This window comes from Oncorhynchus masou, chromosome 31, assembly GCF_036934945.1.
Source record: "Oncorhynchus masou masou isolate Uvic2021 chromosome 31, UVic_Omas_1.1, whole genome shotgun sequence".
NCBI classification, from domain to species: domain Eukaryota; kingdom Metazoa; phylum Chordata; class Actinopteri; order Salmoniformes; family Salmonidae; genus Oncorhynchus; species Oncorhynchus masou.
This window is the reverse complement of record NC_088242.1, coordinates 57,449,983-57,473,336: the sequence shown is the minus strand read 5'-3', so window position 1 is coordinate 57,473,336 and position 23,354 is coordinate 57,449,983. Positions and strand designations below refer to the sequence as shown.

General features: G+C 41.3%; 2 protein-coding genes across 8 annotated transcripts in view; both read right to left on the bottom strand.

The window, feature by feature from the left end:
- Positions 1 to 369: 369 nt before the first annotated feature.
- Positions 370 to 17,447, bottom strand: LOC135524166 (alpha-parvin-like). The gene is made up of 12 exons (XM_064951433.1): positions 17,177 to 17,447; positions 12,146 to 12,235; positions 11,872 to 12,045; positions 11,548 to 11,688; positions 10,354 to 10,469; positions 10,001 to 10,059; positions 6,425 to 6,444; positions 6,189 to 6,250; positions 6,035 to 6,103; positions 4,251 to 4,352; positions 3,173 to 3,245; positions 370 to 2,502 (listed from the first exon to the last, which is right to left on the bottom strand). The coding sequence occupies exons 1-12, from the start codon at positions 17,310 to 17,312 to the stop codon at positions 2,426 to 2,428; spliced, it is 1,119 nt and encodes a 372-aa protein (XP_064807505.1). The 5' UTR covers positions 17,313 to 17,447; the 3' UTR covers positions 370 to 2,425.
- Positions 17,448 to 18,846: 1,399 nt separating this feature from the next.
- LOC135524164 (F-actin-monooxygenase mical2b-like) overlaps positions 18,847 to 23,354 on the bottom strand; it is an 84,899-nt gene continuing 80,391 nt past the window's right edge. For all 7 annotated transcript variants that reach the window (XM_064951425.1, XM_064951426.1, XM_064951427.1 and 4 more), the window contains 3 exons: positions 21,488 to 21,593; positions 21,314 to 21,387; positions 18,847 to 21,182 (listed from right to left, as the gene is read on the bottom strand). In XM_064951425.1, coding sequence (XP_064807497.1) covers positions 20,998 to 21,182; positions 21,314 to 21,387; positions 21,488 to 21,593 — 365 coding nt within the window. In that variant the 3' untranslated portion in view covers positions 18,847 to 20,997. The remainder of the gene's footprint in view (positions 21,183 to 21,313; positions 21,388 to 21,487; positions 21,594 to 23,354) is intronic.

Here is a 23,354-nt window from a genome sequence, read left to right as displayed (position 1 = left end):
CTATTCTTACAGGGAAAACCAAATATCATATAGGTTGCACTAACAGACATGACCTGGTACATTGGTGCACTGGTTTACTTTCCCCTTTAAAATGATCAAATACAGAAATAACCTTGTTTTTCTGCCGTTTTCCCCCCAACAGTGACCACCTGCTCCCAATCTTTAATAGTATCGCAGAGCTGACAATCTTTAATAGTATTGTAGAGGTCACTCAGCTCTATTGTAGAATATATGACAGGAAAGGCTGAGACCCGCTAGAAATACTGCTCTGATCAAACCTCAGCTTCCCAAAATATATCCTATTCTAAAGAGGGAAGTGAGGACGCTGGTAACATTGCAGTAATGGAATAACATTCAATCACCATAATATCCACAGACAATGTTTTATTTCAGAATTAACAGATGAGCAATAGAAACTACGGATGACTTAACTCAAAATACAAAAGCTTGTAGTGTATATCATTTGAAAAAGTGTTTGCAAAACCCCCAATTCTCACACATTTGACAAATCTTTAAAGACCTCTGCATTAGTGAGCGAGGTCACACTTGATTTGGATAGTCCGGATTTTATCCATCTGTAGATGCTCTACAGATAGTATGACTATATGTTGATAAGGTTACGGCGAGGGTAAAGAATAAGGGTCAGGGTTAAGGATATGATTAGTAGGTAGAGTGCATTCAGGAAGGATTCAGACCCCTTCCCCTTTTTGCGTTTTGTTACGTTAGCCCCTTTCTAAAATAGATCATTTGTTCCCTCAATCTACACACAATACTCCATAATGACAAAGCGGTTCTGAATAACCTGTTTTCGCTTTGTCATTATAGGATGTTGTGTATAGAATGATGAGGGGGGGACTATTTAATCCATTTTAGAATAAGGCTGTAAGTCTATAGAGCAGTGATCTCCAAGGCATTCCTAGTCTAATCGCCAAACGTTTCTGTAAACAAAAAAACAGCGGTAAGCCTTGCGTTCTTATTTTATTAATTAATCTTGCGCTGTCAGTGGTACATGACCAGAGAGAGACTCAACAAATACAGCAAAGAATGAGTAGGAAAGTGTATCGATTGGCTTGCGTTATTATTAGCGGCTTCGGTCTTATTTAATATCGAGGAATACCTCACTTTCTCTTTTCATAGGAGTAACAACATGAATTTGTGCATGACAGAAATAATGCGGTGCGACTCGAGTTTCGCCATCAGCTGGAAGACGGTGGCCCTTCTTGGTCAGTGTCAGCGGAGGAAAGAGAGAGCAGAGGGCTGTTGAGACGAACCCTCAGTCTGATGCGCTCTCCCTCAGCTGAGACTGACCATCAGATGCAGGCACCGTGAGACCAGTAAACAGAAAACAAGTGAATTATTTAAAATGTACGCTCACTCAGCCGTGCTACACAAGTAATACAACAACTGATCTATTATTGGTGTGATCCTATAGCCTACATCAAATATATATATACTTTTTTAATGGTCTGAAGAATAATGCATTGGCAGTGATAATGTTCTGTACAAAACTCATTAATACAGTGCTGTTTTTAATAGGGTGATGTTGCATAGGTTTACGTTCAAGTTATTATTATTTTTTTGTACACATGTTCCACAGTAGAGCTCGGCTTGCATTTTGACTCAGAAAGTAATGGACTCCAAAAGGGTTGGTGACCACTGCTGTAGAACATCTACAGATGGACTATCCAAACAAAGTGTTACCGTGAGGGAGACCTTCTGTTTCTTTACAAGGTTGTTTTAACATTACAACATTTTAGGAATTTCAGTTTGGGGTTATTAAAACATTATGAGACATGCAAAGCAGTTTTGAGAATAAAGTAAAAGAGCATATTCAATCACAGTCAGCACTTTAAGTGGTGTCTTCCTAATAAATGGCATGCAGTACAGTCTTTATTTTAAAAAGGCACTTATCCACTAGTGAAAGTAGAAAACAGCTAAGTGAATGAGAAGGTCAGGTGCACACAAAAGCACAATAAATGTAGGTTAACAAACATTTGTTTAGTAAATAAATGAAACAAGCTTTAGCGATGGAAACATGAAGAAATGTCATCACAATATCAACCTTTTGAAATATGACATTAAGAAAAAAAAATGGAATTTTCATCTATTACAATTATAATTAAAAAACCAATGACTGTTTTTACTTAGACTAATATGCATTAATTTAACAAAAATACATATAGTATGTAGTGTATTTTAAAATGGCTAACAGCACATTCAATAGTAGAAGTTATTATTATAGCACATATAATGGAATAATGGAATCTATAAAAAAAAATATTGATAATACCAATGCTGAATGTCCTGAATTGGTTCGTAGTGTTCTTTGCAAGGGACAACTTCCCTTGAAGCATGTAACGGGGGAAAAACGCTTGAAACTTGAATGTGATACCCCATAAAATGAGTCACCCCCAACACAGCATATTCACTCCACGTTTCTGTACCTGGTGAAGAGGTTGTACAGCACCCTCAGGGTTGACTTGAGGTCACAGTTCACGATATCTGGGAAATAAGGGAATTAATAACATTTAAATAAACACAGACTGCAATCTCTCTCCCCAAAAAAAATGTTTTGATAGAGTCAATACCAGTAAAATGTTTATTTTTTATTATATTAATTGAATTCTATCAGGATATGCAGTATAAAGGAAATGTTTTGACCATGAGAAATGATTCAGGTACAACACTGCCAATGAAAAAGGTACACCGACCATGAATGTGTTTCAACACGCATTCACAGACACACTACTACATAATACTAAGGACAAATTAACAAAGACTCACAAACCCCAACAAGTAAACATATCCATTAAGGGGCTTGGTGTGTAGTGCTTTTACTTTAGCAAAGTGTGGCATTTAAGATTTACTGAATGGATTTGTACCATAGAGGAGAATATAGCCAATTCTCTCGGAACAGTTCGAATGGAAGATACAGCGATATTCTCACATAAGTTTTGCTTTCAGGGCTTCTTGCCTGACAGAAGTCTCTCAAAAAAAAAAATACTGGACTTTAAATTAGGAGGCAAATGTATTGCGCCATTATGGTTTTGCACCAAATTTCCAGAATTAATCTTCTTAAAACTAAGAAAAAGGACAAAAAAAAGTAAAAGTAACACAAAAAATAATTGTCCATGGGAACTATATAAACAGCATCCTAAAGGAAAACACCTACCTTCAGGTCTAGGTTTGGGTCTCTCCAAACCTCCGTCTTGCATCAGCTCAAAAGAGAAGGACACGTTGTGTACCTGCATGAGAAACACAATGACAACAACATTACACAACAGAAGAGCAAGCCACACACAGGTAGGCCGAGAGTATGAGGAAACAGCTCCTAAACCATAACACACCTATACAATTCACACAAGTCATTACAGCTCCCCTACCACAGGTTCCTAGATGTGTAAACATCAGCTCCATAAACCCATAAGCTCTTTACAGCTGGACAAACAGTCACTCAGCACCAGGCAAAAAGGAGGAGGGGGGGTTCTATCAGAATTTGGATGTTGTTTGGTTCATGTAAAAGTGTGGTACTGAGTGTCAGTACTGAATGTGGGAAGCCTTGGAACAGACCAGCTAGGAGGTGAAGGCAATTAAGGAAATATGGAGTGGATAATTAGTAGCCAAAGCTTAAGAGTAAAAGAGCACTTGAGACAGAAGAAAGAGTGAGAGCGAAAGAAAAGGAAGAACAAGAGTTAAAAATCAAGCAATACCGAGACTGACCATCGGAGGATTCCTTCAGGCGAGTACCAGGGACTCCTATATAGCAGCTGTCCCTGAAAAGACCCCTTGTCCCTTCTCCCCCCTCTCCCTGCATTAGCGCTAATCTCCTGGCCACTTATTGATTTTCTGTGCAGGAGCAGATTACAGATGCTGCCTGCCGGGTGCCCACTGCCTGGCACAGCACAGCCGGCTGGAGAGGACCCAGTCTCAGGCCTGACAGGGCGTCCCTTTAGAAAGCCTGCTAAGAATAGAGGCTTTGGGTTGCACATTGTCTGTCTGACAATATGGAATAATCTTCATGATAAATACTAATATCAGAAAATATAATTAATCACTGAGGGATTAGCCATCTTGAAGTAAAAAATTATGCAAATGTTTGAATTAAACAATTAGGGCCTGAAAAAAAACAATAATTTGCTGGAAATGTATGAAATGGAACAAAACAAAGACTAGTGTGTTCACTGTCATTAAAGTGTACCACACCGAGCAAAGATAGAATTTGGAAAAATGGAGAGTAAATGTCAACATACCTGTTGTTCAAAGTTCTCAGGAGTCAGGAAGAAATTATAGAGTGGAACAAAGTAGCCCTCCAGCAATCCCATCAGCAGAACAAGGTACACACCGTCAGCAAACTAAAGAATAAAAAAAACATGCTTATTCATATCAATATACAAGAGGTATGATTCTAATTAGATACAGTTGAAGTCGGAAGTTTACATAAACTTAGGTTGGAGTCATTAAAACTTGTTTTTCAACTACTCCACAAATTTCTTGATAATTAACAAACTATGGTTTTGGCAAGTCGGTTAGCACATGTACTTAGTGCATGACAAGTAATTTTTCCAACAATTGTTTACAGACAGATTATTTCACTTAATCTCAATACCAGTGTGTCAGAAGTTTACATACAAAGTTGACAGTGCCTTTAAACAGCTTGGAAATTCCAGAAAATTATGTCATGGCTTTAGAAGCTTCTGATAGGCTAATTGACACCATTTGAGTCAATTGGAGGTGTACCTGTGGATGTATTTCAAGGTCTACCTTCAAACTCCGTGCCTCTTTGCTTGACATCATGGGAAAATCAAAATAAATCAATTGTAGACCTCCACAAGTCTGATTCATCCTTGGGAGCAATTTCCAAATGCCTGAAGGTACCACGTTCATCTGTACAAACAATAGTACGCAAGTATAAATACCATGGGACCACACAGCCGTCATACCGCTCAGGAAGGAGACGTGTTCTGTCTCCTAGAGATTAACGTACTTTGGTGCGAATAGTGCAAATCAATTCCAGAACAACAGCAAAGGGCCTTGTGAAGATGCTGGAGGAAACAGGTACAAAGGTATCTATATCCACAGTAAAAACAAGTCCTATATCGACACAACCTGAAAGGCTGCTCAGCAAGGAAGAAGCCACTGCTCCAAAACCGCCATAAAAAAGCCAGACTATGGTTTGCAACTGCACATGGGGACAAAGGCTGTACTTTTTGGAGAAATGTCCTCTGGTCTGATGAAACAAAAATAGAACTGTTTGGCCATAATGACCATTGCTATGTTTGGAGGAAAAAGGGGGAGGCTTGCAAGCCGAAGAACACCATCTCAACCGTGAAGCACGGGAGTGGCAGCATCATGTTGTGGGTGTGCTTTGCTGCAGGAGGGACTGGTGCACTTCACAAAATAGATGGCATCATGAGGAAGGAAAATTATGTGGATATATTGAAGCAACATCAAGACAGTCAGGAAGTTAAAGCTTGGTCGCAAATGTGTCTTCCAAATGGACAATGACCCCAAGCATACTTCCAAAGTTGTGGCAAAATGGCTTAAGGACAACAAAGTCAAGGTATTGGAGTGGCAATCACAAAGCCCTGACCTCAATCCTATAGAATATTTGTGGGCAGAACTGAAAAAGCGTGTGCGAGCAAGGATGCCCACAAACCTGACTCAGTTACACCAGCTCTGTCAAGAAGAATGTGCCAAAATTCACCCAACTTATTGTGGGAAGCTTGTGGAAGGCTACCCGAAACGTTTGACCCAAGTTAAACAATTTAAAGGCAATGCTACCAAATTGAGTGTATGTAAACTTTCGACCCACTGGGAATGTGATGAAATAAATAAAAGCTGAAAAAAATCCTTCTCGCTACTATTATTCTGACATTTCACATTCTTAAAATAAAGTGGCAATCCGAACTGACCTAAGACAGGGAATGTTTACTAGGATTAAATGTCAGGAATTGTGAAAAACTGAGTTTAAATGTTTTTGGCTAAGGTGTATGTAAACTTCCGATTTCAACTGTAATTCTAGTTCATACTGTACCTGTGTGTCCAGTTCAGCCACCTCCAGATTGAGCTTGTTCAAGTGTTTGTTCACAAAGGTGATGAGAGTCTGTGGAAACAGCAGTCATTTCTGTCTGTGAGGCACGCCAACAGTACAACAGAAAACTCTTCTACTACTAGTATTAACACACTACCTTTTTTACCACATTGAGCTTGTCTGGAGCGTGATCAAACAGGGTGTCGAAAGCATCTCGCTCTTAATGGACGGAGAGAACAGTCATACCGTTACTCACAGAAACTAGGTAAAAAGCATCAAGGTTGTCATATAGTGAAAACAGCGATTTAAAATAAAAAATTAAAATAAGTGTCAAATTTACTGCGACTGATTAAAAGATGCATTAGGAGAGAATAGACCAAGTAGAAGACATACCATGTCTGCCAGATAAAGCCCTGAGGGAAAAGAGAAAGACAAAACAAGATATAAAAGCTCCATTTGGTCAACAAGGACAGCCCACGAAGAACTTCATTAAAATGTCCACATTAGCCTACTTTACATTCTAGTAATTTAGCAGACGGATGCTCTTATCCAGTGAGTTACAGTGGTGAGCGAGTACATTTTCATACTGGTCCCCCATGGGATTCAAACTCACAACCCTGGCGTTGCAAGCGCCTTGCTCTACCAAGTGAGCCACATGGGATTATTCCACAACTACTAATCTTTAAAATTATTACCAATTCTACAATGTAATCCTCACAAATATTCCTGATAGGCATCAGTCTGGAATTTTCTGTAATAACCTTAGTGATCACTGTTTTACAGCCAGTGTCTGTAATGGCTGCTCAATGAAACAACCTGTCTTGATTGTCATAGACACTTGCTAAAAAACTTTAAATGAGCAAGACTTCCTTCATGAACTGGCCTCTAAAATGGTATAGAATCAGCTTGATCCCCTCTGTCGAAGACACTTGGACCTTCTTTTCTTGATATTTTCAGTGGTATTGTTAACAAACACACTCCCATAAAGAAAATTAGTATTAAAAACTGGTCTAGCCCCTTGTTCGACTGGGATCTTGCAGAGTTACTCCACCTCAAGAATTGCATTTGTCGAAAGGCTCGGCACACGCATACTCCGGCTGACTGTTTCTCGTTCAGGCAAATGAGAAATAAGTGCACTTAGGCTATCCGGAAGGCCAAAGTTAGTTACTTTAAGGAGCAGTTCTCTCTCTGTGGGTCGAACCCCAAGAGGTTCTGGAAAACGGTTAAAGACCTGGGGAATAAACCCTCCTCACAGATGCCCATGTCCCTTAAAGTTGATGATGTGGTTGTTACTGACAACAAGCACAAGGCTGAGCTCTTTAATCACCACTTCATTAAGTCAGGATTCCTATTGGACTCAGCCATGCCTCCTTGCCTGTTCAACATTTCCTCATCTCCCACCCCTTCTAATGTGACTATCCCCGATTCTTCTCCTTCTTTTCCCCCTGCCCGCTACAAAGTTTCTCCCTGCAGGCAGTCACTGAGTCAGAGGTGCTAAAGGAGCACCTTAATCTTGACCACAAAAAAATATCTGGGTCAGATGGTTTAGCCCCTTCATTAACGTTGCTGCCCCTGTCATCGCCAAGTCTGTCGCTCCTTTCTGGGGAGGTTCTCATTGCTTGGAAGGCAGCCACGGTTCGTCCTTTATTTAAAAGGGGGAGATCAAGCTGATCCTAACTGTTATAGGCCTATTTCTATTTTGCCCCATTTATCAAAAGTGTTGGAAAAACTTGTCAATAATCAACTGACTGGCTTTCTTGATGTCTATAGTATTCTTTCGTGTATGCAATCTGGTTTCCGCTCAGGTTATGGATGTGTAACTGCAACCTTAAGAAGGTCCTCAATGATGTCACCATTGCCCTTGATTCTAAGCAATGTTGTGCTGCTATTTTTATTGACTTGGCCAAAGCTTTTAATACGGTAGACCATTCCTTTCTTGTGGGCCAGCTAAGGAGTATTGGGGTGTCTGATGGGTCTTTGGCCTGGTTTGCTAACTACCTCTCAAAGAGTGCAGTGCATAAAGTCAAAATCTGCTGCCACTTCCGGTCACCAAGAGAGTACCCCAAGGCTCGATCCTAGGCCCCCCGCACTTCTCAATTTACATCAACATAGCTCAGGCAGTAGGAAGTGCTCTCATCCATTTATATGCAGATGGTAGTCCTCTACTCAGCTGGCCCATCCCCGGATATTGTGTTAAATGCTCTAAAACAAAGCTTTCTTAGTGTCCAACAAGCTTTCACTACCTTTAATCTTGTTCTGAACAACTCCAAAACAAAGGTCATCTGGTTTGTTAAGAAGAATGCCCCTCTTCCCACAGGTGTTATTACGACCTCTGAGGGTTTAGAGCTTGAGGTAATCGCCTCATACAAGTACTTGGGAGTATGGCTAGGCAGTACACTGTTCTTCTCTCAGCACATATCAAAGCTACAGGCTAAAGTTAAATCTAGACTTAGTTTCCTCTATCGTAATCACTCCTCTTCACCCCAACTGCCAAACTAACCCTGATTCAGATGACCATCCTACCCATGCTAGATTACAGAGACATAATTTATAGATCGGCAGGTAAGGGTGCTCTCGAGCAGCTAGATGTTCTTTACCATTTGGCCATCAGATTTGCCACCAATGCTCCTTATAGGACACATCACTGCACTCTATACACCTCTGTAAACTGGTCATCTCTGTATACCTGTCGCAAGACCCACTGGTTGATGCTTATTAATAAAACCCTCTTAGGCCTCACTCCCCCTTATCTGAGAAATCTACTGCAGCCCTCATCCTCCACATACAACACCCATTCTGCCAGTCACATTCTGTTAAAGGTCCCCAAAGCACACACATCGCTGGGTCAATCCTCTTCTCAGTTCGCTGCAGCTAGCAACTGGAACGAGCTGCAACAAACACTCAAACTTGGCAGTTTTATCTCAATCTCTTCATTCAAAGACTCAATCATGGACACTCTTACTGACAGTTGTGGCTGCTTTGTGTGATGTATTGTTGTCTCTACCTTCTAGCCCTTTGCGCTGTTGTCTGTGCCCAATAATGTTTGTACCATGTTTTGTGCTGCTACCATGTTGTTATGTTGCCTTACTATGTTGTTGTCTTAGGTCTCTCTTTACATAGTATTGTCTCTCTTGTCCTATATTTATATGTACTTATTTTTAATCCCAGGCCCATGTAGGAGGCCTTTTGGTAGGCCGTCATTGTAAATAAGAATGTGTTCTTAACTGATTTGCCTGGTTAAATAAAAAATAAAAAATACTATTGATACATTGATATCAACCTGATACAGAGGAATGTTGGTGGTGAATACAGTAATGTTGTTGTACACAAGCGATTAACTTCACTGAACATTAACAGAATGGGCCACTAGGCATTGTCACACATGTTGAGTCAAGGTGCTGCTGCAACATCCCAACAGCGATCACACAAAAGAGGGCCTTAGACACGCACAAACAAACGCACACACGACACCCTTTCTCTTCGTGGTGTAATCCCTGATGGCAGGGCAACGGTCCTGGTCATATGATAACAGCCCTGTGACCGTGACCATGATATGAGCGCTTTGCTCGCCCACTAATCTCCCCAGCTGCTCTGGACCTGCTGGTTCGCTCCAACCTCAGCTGGGGCAACGCTACACTGGCAAGGAACCATCACGTCCCTGTTTATACAATGGTCAACTGTCTTCATACACACTGGTGAAATAATTGTGCTTGAAAAACGTATTAATAGGATGTGGTTATTACATAAAGGCTACAGAGGGGATTGCATTTGAGAGATACAAATCTATATCAAAGTACTTCATATTTTAAATAGGAGATTGCATTGTGTTTTGGGGAAGACAGTGGTATGTGGCTTACTGCTGTGGTGAACCCATCCCTATTTCTGACAAAACAGAGCTCTCACACTGAGTGAGAAGGAGTGTGTTCTCTCAATGACTGGTTCATCCCATCAGAGAAAAACGTGACCTACTCTGTATTGCCCGTGATCTCCTCCTGGATCTGGCGAGATTGCAGAATCCCCTCCCTTTTCTGAGAGAAAATAAAGAAAAAAAGAAACAGGAAAAGGAACAGAGTTAATAGGTATTTTAACAGTCAGATTTAGCCAGAATGTGGTTTTAACCAATCAGCATTCAGGATTAGACCCACCCGTGTTATAATTTGACAAGTATTGTCGTACTTCAATTTATCGTAAAACAGCATTTATAAGCATGTATAGCGAAGTTATTATAACACGTAACAAAACAGGTGTATGACCTCAGAGACTTACATCAAGTTTCATTCATGTGTACTATGCACCAAGCAAAATAAGAGGATTTACAGTACCTGAACCACCACTACTTGGATGGACACGTGATCAGGAAGTCTGATTGGTGCTCTGAAGTGCTGAGATAGCGCCACCAGCAGGTGAAGAATGGCCACTATACTCTTAGCATGGACCGCTGGGCAAGAGACAGAAAGAAATTGGGATTTGCTTTAGTTTTCATTGGTTGGAAGAACAATCAATGAAGGAAACAATGTTTTGATTCCCGCCTAATAAAAAGAAGCTAAATTAAAGGAGAGGCATCTAAAAGCCCTCTGATATCGGCCTGATCCTCTCAGCCTAAGAGGATCAGAACAGAAGTGTGTGTTACATCTCCCTTAAGTGTTTTCTTCAGCTTAAAAGAAAAAGGTTGAAAGCAGGGAACAACGCATTGATTTGGTTAGCACTTGGTTGACAGTATTCTGCTGTAAATTCGATCAAAAACGCCATCATATCATACAAGTGTTCCTCTTTCGTGATGTAGTCATGCATTTACCTCTTACCGTAAGCCGAGATCCACATTAGCGCCACTGGCTGCCCCAGGCGCATTTATTATGGTTTTTGAAAAGCAAATTAATACAAAAAATAAAACATCGCACATACTCTGCTGTTCTATCACGTGCCATGATGTGCCATGATTAAAACAGTGTTGTTTTAAGTCACGTCTTTGTTGTTTGGAATATTACAAACAGACGTGGCAGTTTCACCGCTACGGAGTCCAGCTTTAATGAATATGTATATTTCTGGACTACTTCCCTCAAATCGGTTCATCCCTACAACTCTCTTTCCTTTTTTCATACATGTACGCTAATGATAAAACACAAGCTAGAACGCTATTACCAGTGTCATCATATTCTTGTTAAAAGCCTCATAAAATAGAGACATCACGGCAAACCTAAAGTGCTTTACCTAAATGTACTGTATGGACAAACATTCCTTCTCCATTAGAGACCTGCTCAATGGGAAGCAGAGAAAACTCGACGACCAGTGTATGGACTGGTAACAAGCTGAAGCCCCCATGTATTCCACCTGTCTGACCGCTTTGGCTCACTCAACAACTACTGTATGCTGAGTCTCTCTCACCAAAGAGAGGAAAATGGACTGAAACATGGAGGGACTGTCCAATAAGAACGCTTGTTATAATTTTAGGGTTGCGTAATGTCTTGCTACGGTGTGGTGCCCTAATTAATACGACCAAGTTCTCAGCCTCTACTTACAGTCCACGTTCCATTTGATGCTCCTGGCAGAGACCTTGATGGAGTCGTTGATCCTCTCCAGCACCGTCTGTAGTTTCTGTTTCTGGGCGATCTCCGACTGGGTCACCTCAGCTACGTTTAGCTTCTCCCCCTCCAGCTTCTCTGAAACACATATACAAAGAAAACAGCATGTATTCAATTTGGTCAGGAGTCTTCTTTAGCATAAATACAGGCATTTGCACAATGAGAGAAAGGCCTGAGAGAAAATGGTCAGAGGGAGAAGGCGAGCGGTAGTAGTGATCCTTTAAGTTTGATGGAGAACCATTAAATGGACTTGTTCCTCACCAAAGAGTTTCTGCAGAACCTGCCCGTCGTATAGATCCTCAGCCAGGTCCTTCACGATGATCCTCTCCCCCACCAACACATCATTGATCCAGTCGATCAACACCTTCTGGAGTTCCTGGAGTTTCTGGTCGTTCTTGGAGTTGGGGTCGACCATGGTGCGGACCTCATTCTCCTCTGTAGGAACAGAAAGCAAGATTAGATATAGCCAGTGTCAAGGTGTCTCATCTTCCATGGCCAGGGATCTCAGATCGAGACTTCACTGTACTGCACTTACCTAGCATGGTGTCTTCTGGGTCCAGTTCGTATTGGGTGGGGCTCAAGGGCAGGTTGATGGCGTTCATCCCCTCTTCCTGGAGCTCAGACACTGTAGGGAGAGCACGTCACGTCACTCACAAGGCATCCTCTCAAACCGCCATCTTTCAGTGCAACAGCTAGAAATTCACGTAGGTTGTAAGTGGCTTAATGTTTGTGCCTCCTAACTGTGATAATTTGACCAAAAAAAAGCAGCTTTCTACAACTTAGGCTACTACACGTTTCATACTGCTCAGTACTTTGCTGCTCTTAGCATCAGCTAAGCTTTGCCAGTATGGAGGGGAAATGAGAGGTTGTTGTTAAGGTGGGGGACAACTACTAGAATAGGGACCAGCACATGATACATGTAATAGTGTTCCCACACCACGAACACACTAGCTAACTCCTACCACAGCTATTTGGTCACAGTAATGTACTGGGCCGTATGCGCTACCCTCTGTAGCGCCTTGCGATCGAATGCCAAGCAGATCCCAGCAAACATAACCCCACAGGACAGGGCGTTGCATTCTTTATCATGTCTAATATGGTATATTATTGAGGCGTAGCGGTTTTTTCTGGAAGTGGTTTCACTCGTCAAGGAATATTTTCTTAGAAGCTGCTGCTCATTGGGAAAACACGGCAATTGTATCTCAAGTCCAGGTAATGCCCTTCTGTCCTCCAGACAGGCATTTCCTCATAGTCTACTACTTATTGGCCCTCATCCGTACACTCCTCCTCCCTAGGCTATATCTCACAACAGAGGAGACGTGTTCTAAAGGGGGTGATTCTTATGTATTCTTAAATCAATATCAGCAGCTACAATTGATTCTTAAACCAATATCACGTTTTGTCCTTTGATCACTGCACCACCTCAGCTTTCTGTGTCACCGTTCCTAAAAATCAGCTTTATCTGATCTGACACTGTTCTCAGTTAATCAAGACAATGTACTTTCCCCACCTGTTAGTAGCCTATTTATCACACAGAACTTCCTGGTTTCCCATCAACCCCTGCCTTGCCCAAGCATGCGTTTCACTATACTGCTTCGTGTCAGTTTCAGTGACACCTGTAGTGGTGTGAACATCCTGTGCTGGATTTCTCAGCCTTCCTTCCCAGCGAGGATGACATCCTCATAATCAACACCATCAGCAGCCCTAATTCGGACTGCCTGTGTAGCGTCACATCAAGACTAAGGAGAATATCCTGTGCCTTGACAGCACGACACACAGTGCCTTCAGAAAGTATTCACTTTTTCCAGAATTTGTTGTGTTATAGCCTGAATTTAAAATTGATAAATGGACATACAATTATCTGTAAGGTCCATCAGTCGAGGTGTGAATTTCAAAAACAGATCCAACCGCAAAGACCAGGGAGGTTTTTCAATGCCTCGCAAAGAAGGGCACCTATTGGTAGATGGGGGGGGGGGGGGGGGGCAGACATTGAATATCCATGAAATTATTAACTACACATTGGATAGTATAATGATACAGACGTCCTTTCCAATTCAGTTGCCGGAGAGGAAGGAAACCGCTCAGGGATCTCACAATGAGGCCAATGATGACTTTAAAACCATGAAAGTTTAATGGCTGTGAAGGGAGAAAACTGAGGATGAATCAACAATGATGTTACTCTGCAATACTAACCTAATTGACAGAGTGAAAAGGAAGCCTGTACAGAATACAAATATTCCAACAGTTACCCTGTCTGTAACAAGGCACTAAAGTAGTACTGCAAAAAATTTAGCAAAGCAATTCCCTTTTTGTCCTTAATACAAATTGTTATGTTTGGGGCAAATCAAATATAACATTAGTGAGTACCACTCTCCATATTTTCAAACATAGTGGCAGTGGTGTGAAGTACTGAAGTAGTACTTCAAAGTATTTTTTACCTAAGTACTTTTTGATTTATATTTTTGCCAACTTTTACTTCACTACATTCCTTAAGAAAATAAATGTACTTTTTACTCCATACATTTTTCCTGGCACCCAAAAGTACTTGTTTTGACAGGAAAATGGTCAATTTCACACACTTATCAAGAGAACATCCCTGGTCATCCATACTGCCTTTGATCTGGCGGACTCACTAAACACAAATGCTTCGTTTGTAAATTATATCGGAGTGTGCCCCCAACCAACCACCCAAAAAATGTAATAAAATTGTGCTGTTTGGTTTGCTTAATATAGGGAATTTGAATTAGTTTATAGTTTTACTTTTGATACTTAAGTACATTCGAGCAATTCCATTAACTTATGATACTTAAGTATATTTAAAACCCAAATACTTTTAGACGTTTAAGCGAGTAGTATTTTACTGGGTGACTTTCACTTTTACTTGAGTCTTTTTAAATTAAGGGTATCTTTACTTTTACTCATGTATGACAATTGAGTACTTTTTCCATCACTGCATAGTGTTATGGGTATGATTTTAAATCGCTAAGTACTGGGGAGTTTTTCAGGATAAAAAAAGAAACGGCTCTAAGCAGAGACAAATTCTAGTTCAGTTTTTTTCACCAGACACTGGGAGATGAATTCACCTTACAACAGAACAATAACCTAAAACACAAAGCCAAATCTACATGGGAGTTGCTTACCAAGAAGACAATGAATGTTCCTGAGTGGCTGAGTTACAGTTGACTTAAATCTACAGCAAGACCTGAAAATGGTTGTCAAGGAATAATCAACAACCAATCTGACAGAGCTTGAAAGATTTTGAAAAGAGTAATGGGATTGTGCACATGTTGTAAATGTTGCACAATACAGGTGTTGAAAGCTCCTCGCGACTTACCCAGAAAGACTCACGAATGCTTCTACAAAGTATTACCTCAGGGGTGTGAATACTTATGTAAATGACATATAGATGCATTACATTTTCAATGAATTGGCAAACATTTCTCAAAACATGTTTTCACTTTGTCATTGTGGGGTATTGTGTGTAGATGGGTGACAATAACCTTTGTAATCAATTTTGAACTCAGGCTGTAACCGAGCAGTCACTTTATCCCTACCTACATGTACAAATTACCTCGACTAACCTGTACCCCGGCCCCCACATATTGACTCGGAACCGGTACCCCTTGAATATAGCCTCTGTCATTTTTAAGTGTTACTTTTTATTTTTATGTAAATATTTTCTGAACTCTATTTCTTGAACTGCATTGTTGGTTAAAATTATTCGGCATGTATGACAAATAAAATTTGATATGTGGAATAAGTAAAAGGGTATGAATACTCTGAGGGCACACTATGCCTTCTCTCAGAAATAATTGTATGACTGAAAATTGCATGCATCAGCGTGTCTACAAAACAATTGAGGAATTGTCACTGCCCTCCCAATCACACATTTAAATAATCTCCATAACCAATGTCCTCTTGACCAGCAGAGATTCACACACAGAGCATATGATGCTATAAGTTGGGGTGCTAATCCTGTCCCAGACCTGCTACAGACACTGGGGCTCCATTCCTCGTCTACTTTCCTTCATATGAACTGATGTGAAGGACCTGGATTGGTGAAAGCAAGTAACGGGTAGGTATCCACCACACATTGCTTACACCCATCCTGCAACACCATCTATGTGTAAATGAAGAAAGGGAAAGCAACAAAGGACACCACTTTAGATTGTTGAAATGCAGCCACAGTGTTTCTCCTACCTCTCCTCATGCTCCAGCAGTGGGTGGGTGAATACTAACAGGCGGTCTTACCTGGTGGGCAGAGTGCTCCACAGCCCATCTCTCCATTCTCTGAGTTTCCAGCATCTTCCCTTCACTGACTCATCCTCTCCTCCAGCCTGCTTAACATCCACTGTCCTGTCTCTAACACTCTCTGTCTCACCCTTTCCTCCCTCTCCTGCCGCGGTCCAATCAACAGGCTTGTTCAAGGCCATGCCCCCCCCTCTTCCTCCCCATCGTAAAATGTCAGAGAGCTTTAAATTAAATATACTGCCGCAACGCGGGACCAGAGACGCTTTCCATCAAATCACTAGGAACACACTGCGGACATCCTGGCCAGTGTGCTCCACTGTGGATGTGTATGAGGGAGAGACGGGATAGGGCTCAGCTGTGGTGTGTCAACCACTCAGACCTGTGAACCCTGATTGATACAAACCAATCATAACACAAGTGCAGGGCCGGGGAACCACATTTTGGGGGCCCCCTGGAGATCGGGGGCACTCTGAACAGGACAAACGAAGTGGGAACATTTCCACTTAATGTGCAACTAATTCATTTGATGATGATCCTACCTCATTTGAACATGCTGTATATAGATTTTTATACTGCATTATCGATTGTATGTTTGTTTATTCCATGTGTAACTCTGTGTTGTTGTTGTTGTTGTATGTGTCGAACTGCTTTGCTTCATCTTGGCCAGGTCACAGATGCAAATGAGAACTTGTTCTCAACTAGCCTACCTGGTTAAATAGCAGCTCGTTCATTTTATAGGTGTGTTTATCTCGTAGCAGTGAAATAAAGGACATACACTGGCAGTGCAGCTGCTCCTGGAGTTGTGTTTGCTCTTGCCTCATTCCAGAGTAATTGCATCTGAAGTAGTAGCATACCCTACATGGCAACCATAGCCTGCAGCTACAGTGAGTAACTCTACTAGGCACTGCATGCGCTCCCAGGCTGCCCTGCAGGCCAACTCGGGTCAATACAAGAATGTCGAATTACAAGAAAGTGAGTGTGTACGCTAGTTTACCGATATTTATGTAGTACCCTACTCCATTCTGATCTCTTCAATGAATCTGCAGTTCGGAAAGCAGGCAAAGGCGATATTCCTTTACCAATAACGAATAGACAGAATCAGACAATGGTCGAGGCGTGACTTCATTACACAATGGATTGAAACAATGTTGTAGCGACTAGCTAATTACAATGAGCTACACGGTCGTTCCATAAAATACTTATTTTCTGCTTGTGCTTTGCTGATGTTTTTTATTTGTTTTTTTATACACATGCCACTTAACGCAAGTAAAGTTCAGACATGTTCGTGACAGTATTGTTTTGATCAGAAATGTACCTTCTTTTGCCTTCTTTCTTCTTACCAAAGTTCCTCCAAGTTTTCCCAGGAACGAGTCATCTTTCTTTCTGGAAGAGGGTGATTTCGGAGTCGTCGGCGACGGAGAGGATGGCGACTTTTGCGGCGAAGTAGCCATGATACAATTTATCCAAAAGTACAATCAATATTGTAAAAGTTGAGTGGGTCTCTGAAATAAATAGATTTTCAAGTCAAGTTCTGCTCAAATCAATTTTCACTCCCTAAAGCGGAAACGGAATTTCATCCAGGCTTAAATCCCTTCCTTGTTCCCTCCCCTATTTCTATTGTACATAAAACCCTACTGGCTGAATACATTGTAGTTAGCAACTGGCCCCTGTTTGCTTTGACCAGTGTGCTATGTAACTTTTGATTTATCACAAACACATTTCTTCATTATCATATTTTTCTAGTGATATCAGTAAGGATGCATAGACATTGTTATAGGCGTTATTCTAATACCACCAAAATAGGCTTTGATCCTCAAAAAGTTCTACAGATGCACCATTGAAAGCATCTTGATTGGCTGCATCACCGCATGGTATGGCAACCCAGCAAACATGTCCATATTGGTACGATGTGGGTCCAATGCGGCTTAAAACATTTGAGCTCAAGGGCCCGTGCTGGGCTTGGTGTGGGATAGCCCGTGCTGGGCTTGGTGTGGGATAGCCCGTGCTGGGTTTGGTGTGGGCTAGCCCGTGCTGGGCTTGGTGTGGGATAGCCCGTGCTGGGCTTGGTGTGGGATAGCCCGTGCTGGGTTTGGTGTGGGATAGCCCGTGCTGGGCTTGGTGTGGGATATTCCGTGCTGGGTTTGGTGTGGGATAGCCCGTGCTGGGTTTGGTGTGGGATAGCCCGTGCTGGGCTTGGTGTGGGATATTCCGTGCTGGGTTTGGTGTGGGATAGCCCGTGCTGGGTTTGGTGTGGGATAGCCCGTGCTGGGTTTGGTGTGGGCTAGCCTGTGCTGGGCTTGGTGTGGGATAGCCCGTGCTGGGTTTGGTGTGGGATAGCCCGTGCTGGGTTTGGTGTGGGATAGCCCGTGCTGGGTTTGGTGTGGGATAGCCCGTGCTGGGCTTGGTGTGGGCTAGCCCGTGCTGGGCTTGGTGTGGGCTAGCCAGTGTTGGGATTAACCGTGTTGGGCTGATGCGGGATGGCTGTGGGCTGGCCCATGCTGGGATAGCCTGTATTTGGTAGGTGTGGACTTGTTATGGCTTTTTGTGGGCTTGCCCCTGTCCACATGAGGCCAATGGGGTTATGTTTTCTGGGAATTGCTTGGCATTCGACCGCAAGGCGCTACAGAGGGTAGTACATTACTGGGGCCTAGCTCCCTGCCATCCAGGACCTCTTACTCTATTCCAGGTAATGTCAAAGGAAGGCCCTAAAAATTGTCAAAGACTCCAGCTACCCAAGTCATAGACTGTTCTCTCTGCTACCGCACAGCAAGCCAAAGTCTGGAGCCAACAGTACCCTAAATAGCTCTACCCCCAAGCCATGAGACTGCTAAATAGTTACCAAATAGCTACCAGGACAATTTGCAATTACCTTTTTTTGCACTAACTCTTTTGACTCATCAGATACGCGGCTTCTGCTGTTTATTATCTATCCTGTTGCCTATTCACTTTACCCCTACTAACAGTACCAGAGTTTGGACACGCATACTCATTCAAGGGTTTTTATTTATTTTGCTATTTTCTACATTGTAGAATAATAGTGAAGACATCAAAACTATGAAATAACACACATGGAATCATGTAGTAATAATTAAAAAAGTGTTAAACACATCAAAATATATTTTATATTTGAGATTCTTCAAAGTAGCCACCCTTTGCCAAGGTTTTTTTTAATACTTTTTTATTTATCTAGGGAAGCCAGTTAAGAACAAATTCTTATTTACAATGACGGCCTACACCAGCCAACATTCGGTTACTTTTAGATTACTTTCCCCTTAAGAGGCATTAGAAGAAGACAAAAATGTATGTTACCAATTGAACCACATCTATTGCAGGATAAATCAATGTTAAATTTTACATAGCTGGTCATATATGGATGTTAAATTTTACTTTATGGGTTGGTTATGTAGGCTTCTTCTAACCCATCATGTTCTACTATTAAATTATATCTTTACATTAAAAACCAAAATCTATCAGAATTCCAGTCATTCCAATAAATGTTATACCCCTTGATCTTCAAGAATAGGACTTGGAAATATGGAAGTATAGATTTGCCAAATTGTTTTACCTGAGCATAACCCCAAAACAAAGGATTTATTAGCCAGCCCTACTCTGTTTATGATTTTGTTGTCATGGAGGACTGATTAGGCTCATTGATTCGAGTTGAAAAATAAATGCTGCTCTCATGGAATTGCTTGGTTTGAGCATTACTGAAAAGTGCTATTTACATGTGAAAAATGAATACCATATGCATCATTTGCAATAGGCCTATTGTTTCACTTTTTGTTGGCAACACTTTGATATCTTGATAATATGCAGCTGTTAAAAGGGCAAATCCACAGTGAAACAATAAATAAACAGCCATCCCACCTCTGTTTTGGTAAAAAGCTGAGCGATAGGCCTGGAGAAATGTAACCACTCTCAGAATAACAGACAGAGCTATGGATGCAAGGACTGACCATCCATGATATCAACATGATTGTTTTAGCCATGTTATGAGGTTATACCGTGTTAGTTTACATTTACATTGTTTACAAACATTGGAGAAAAACAAGCTTATATTTTGGGTTCTTATGGAGTGTGACAGTTGAACTAAGATCATGAGGCATTTTCTAAGTTATATTCTTCAAGAATTAATGGATATATATATATACAGTGCCAGTCAAAAGTTTGGACACACCTACTCATTTAAGGGTTATTCTTTATTTTTACCATTTGCTACATTGTAGAATAATACTGAAGACATAAAAACTATGAAATAACACATATGGAATCATGTAGTAACCAAAAAAATGTTAAACAAATAAAATAAAAATCATATTTGAGATTCTTCAAAGTAGCCACCCTTTGCCTTGACGACAGCTTTGCGGCTATCATTTGTTTTTCAACAGGACAATGACCCAACACACCTCCAGGCTGTGTAAGGGCTATTTGACCAAGAAGCAGAGTGATGGAGTACTGCATCAGATTACCTGGCCTCCACAGTCACCCGACCTGGGAACTCCTTCAAGACTGTTGGAAAAGCATTCCAGGTGAAGTTGGTTGAGAGAATGCCAAGACTGTGCAAAGCTGTCATCAAGGCAAAGGGTGAATACTTTGAACAATCTCAAATCTCAAATTCTATGTGTTATTTTATAGTTTATGTCTTCACTATTATGTAGAAAACAGTCAAAATAAAGAAAACCCCTGGAATGAGTAGGTGTCCAAACTTTTGACTGCTACTGTACATAAGCAATATTTTTCTTTGCGAGGGAAAACACATTTGATAGGATGAATCTATGGGTTTCTGTAGTGTTTATAAGTACTTTCCAGTGCAACTGAACACGTGTTCTATATTATTCTATTTATAAGGCTGCATAACATTAAGGTTTTCTTGGTAAAGCATACAGTAATCTCTGAAGGCTGTCTCGGGAGACTAGCCTAAACAAACATTTGATGTACAACCCTCAGGTCCATAAGAGGTGTGGTCCTCAAGTAGGAATTGACAAGTCAAATTGATATACATATTCAAAAGGGTCATCATGCCACGTGCGGCCAAATCCAGTAGGGTAGTCCCTAGTAGTGAAGTCACTTGTCTCTTCTGCCTGTGGAGCTGCATGGTGCTGTAGCCTTTTCCCTGCCCCAGAGGGCTGATTCTCTTCAGGTCCAGTGGAACTGGTAGCCTCTAGACAGTACCAGGCTCTCCGGGTCTCTGTCCTCAGCCCTCTCCTGCAGCCGCTGCTCCTCCAGCAGGCTGACCAGAGTGTCTCTCCTCTCCACCACCTTCATGATCTCCGTCAGCATCTCCTGTTCCTCCGCCAGCTCACTGGAGCTCTTCCTGGAATCTGCAAAAAGGGCCACAGCGGATAAAGAGCAGCGGCGCAAACGTATAACAGTAGTAAGTACAGAATGTGCAACAGCTGCGCACTACATTTGCACAGTACTACGCTACAATCACACAGTATGTGACCCATACCGTCTATGGACATCCTGCATCGTAGATCCCTCTGTAGTTGACTCTGTCTGTCCTCCAGCTCGAGTTCCTGAGCACTAACAACAGACAAGACAACCCATTTTCGAACACTCTTCACTCCATAAGGCGCTCACACTATCTGAGAATGCACTGTGCCTCTCATCTTTTCCTACTTACAATATGACCAGCTCCTCCTCATAGCGTGCCAGTCTGTTCTTCTCCAGGACCAGCTTGAACCACATTTGAAGGAGCTCGTGCTCATCAGAGAGACCATCACCTTTGTCTGATAGTGGGAGAGAGCAAGGTCACAATCAGTTACCCCAACCCCATATAGAAATTTGATCATCCTGTTTCTTCATTCCTCATTACGTCCAAGGTCGACTAATAAGCTCCCTGTCACAAGGTTATACAGTAGACGGACATAGTAATCGTCCAACTGTACATGAGCCGATAACATAAATGGGTCATTCCATCAATTCGGTGCCTTTTGAGAAGTATAACTTGGTGTAATAGAGAGCACACGTTCATCTTTATAAAATGTGTTCTCCCCATCTCAATAAATAAAACATGTAAATTAATATAGAAAGTGCCTATTAAGTGCCAAATAAAGTAACAGGGTTGACGATTTCATCTTAAATCAGCCATAAATCCCCCTGTCACAAGGGGATTGGAAGCTTGTTGTGTGGAACAGAGAGTGGCAATTGAACGCAAGCTTCACAATTTGTATTTATTGTTCAAATATTTCTAGCCTGTCTATTTGTGCGTAACAGGGTTGACGTGTTATGCTCGACCTGCTCAGTTTTCCACCACAAAACACCAGCAAATGGCCAAAAAAGAGTAGAACCAGCTCACTTACTTTTACACTGTGATTTTTCTATTAGATGTTCAAGGTTTCTTTTGAAAAACGTATCAAAATATGAATAGTTTCACCATATTAGAACACGAGTTCAGTTCATGTAACAGAGATGACCTTAAAATGAGGGGCAGACGTAAATGAATCACTAATCACATGAAATAAATAATAATATTCCAAATTGACTTTGCCAAAGAAACAAAATACCCTAAGGCTTTACAATGAAGGTGAACTTGGAGAAATGTTGGGGTTAAGGGAGTTAAAACCTTCCTGGAAGGTCACATGGAGGGGCATTTCAAAATGCAGAATTTTGGAACCTCAGCTTTTTTGGCACTTCAGCACTGGTTGAATCAACATTGTTCCCACGTCATTTCAATGACATTACATTGAACCAACGTGGAATAGACGTTGAACTGACATCTGTGCCCAGTGGGTTCTGTCCTTTTTCAGATGAAAAATCTGATTGATTGAATTCTCCATGGGGTCTATAGTAAAGGGGACTTCATATAACCAACTTTTAAAATTCAACATTGATCCACAATTTCTACTTAAAATATCAAAGGGACGCAAAAGCCAATCACTTCGTGGAACGGCCTAATACTAACGCTAGCGACTTCATAAAGCACTTTATAATGGACCGTCGTAACTATCAGAGGTTAAAGAGTTAACTTTTGAAAATGTAATAGCATGAAAGTGTAACGCGCAGACAACAGGCTAAAGGTATTTATTTAAACTGCATAAGCTCATTCTCCATACTAGTGTGTCATTTAAACAAGTTAGTGGGTGACTGGATCTGGAGCAATTGATTTATATGTCAAAGCTACTAAACATCGAAGATTTAAATTAACTACAGATATGACATATTAGACCCATTAGAAGAGTGTGTTTGATTGAACGACAGCTCCTCGTGCCTTTTCTAAATCTTCTGAAACATTATGCCGTCTTTGTTGTCAGAAGGTTAACAGAAGATTGTTCTCTACCATTGCCACATACTGTAGAGCACTGTGACCCTTGCCTCCAAATACCCCTTCAAACATATATTGATTCATTTTTTCATTTTTTTTTTTACCTAGACAAATCTATTTTGATTGAGGAGAGTCCGATACAAAGTCTAAACTTTGTGTTCCTTTTTCAAACTCAGAATCTTGCCATGCACATAAACCTGTCATTGTCTGACAACTACCCCTGCCC

What these genes read in the sequence shown, in the direction of transcription:
- LOC135524166 (XM_064951433.1), bottom strand. Translation starts at nt 17,312, where the DNA reads ATGGCTACTTCGCCGCAAAAGTCGCCATCCTCTCCGTCGCCGACGACT. An exon ending in GAGATCACGGGCAATACAGA is followed by an intron (nt 6,445 to 10,000) that starts GTAGGTCACGTT and finishes CTTTTCCCTCAG; the next exon opens with GGCTTTATCTGGCAGACATG. An exon ending in TGGCTGAACTGGACACACAG is followed by an intron (nt 4,353 to 6,034) that starts GTACAGTATGAA and finishes TTTATTCTTTAG; the next exon opens with TTTGCTGACGGTGTGTACCT.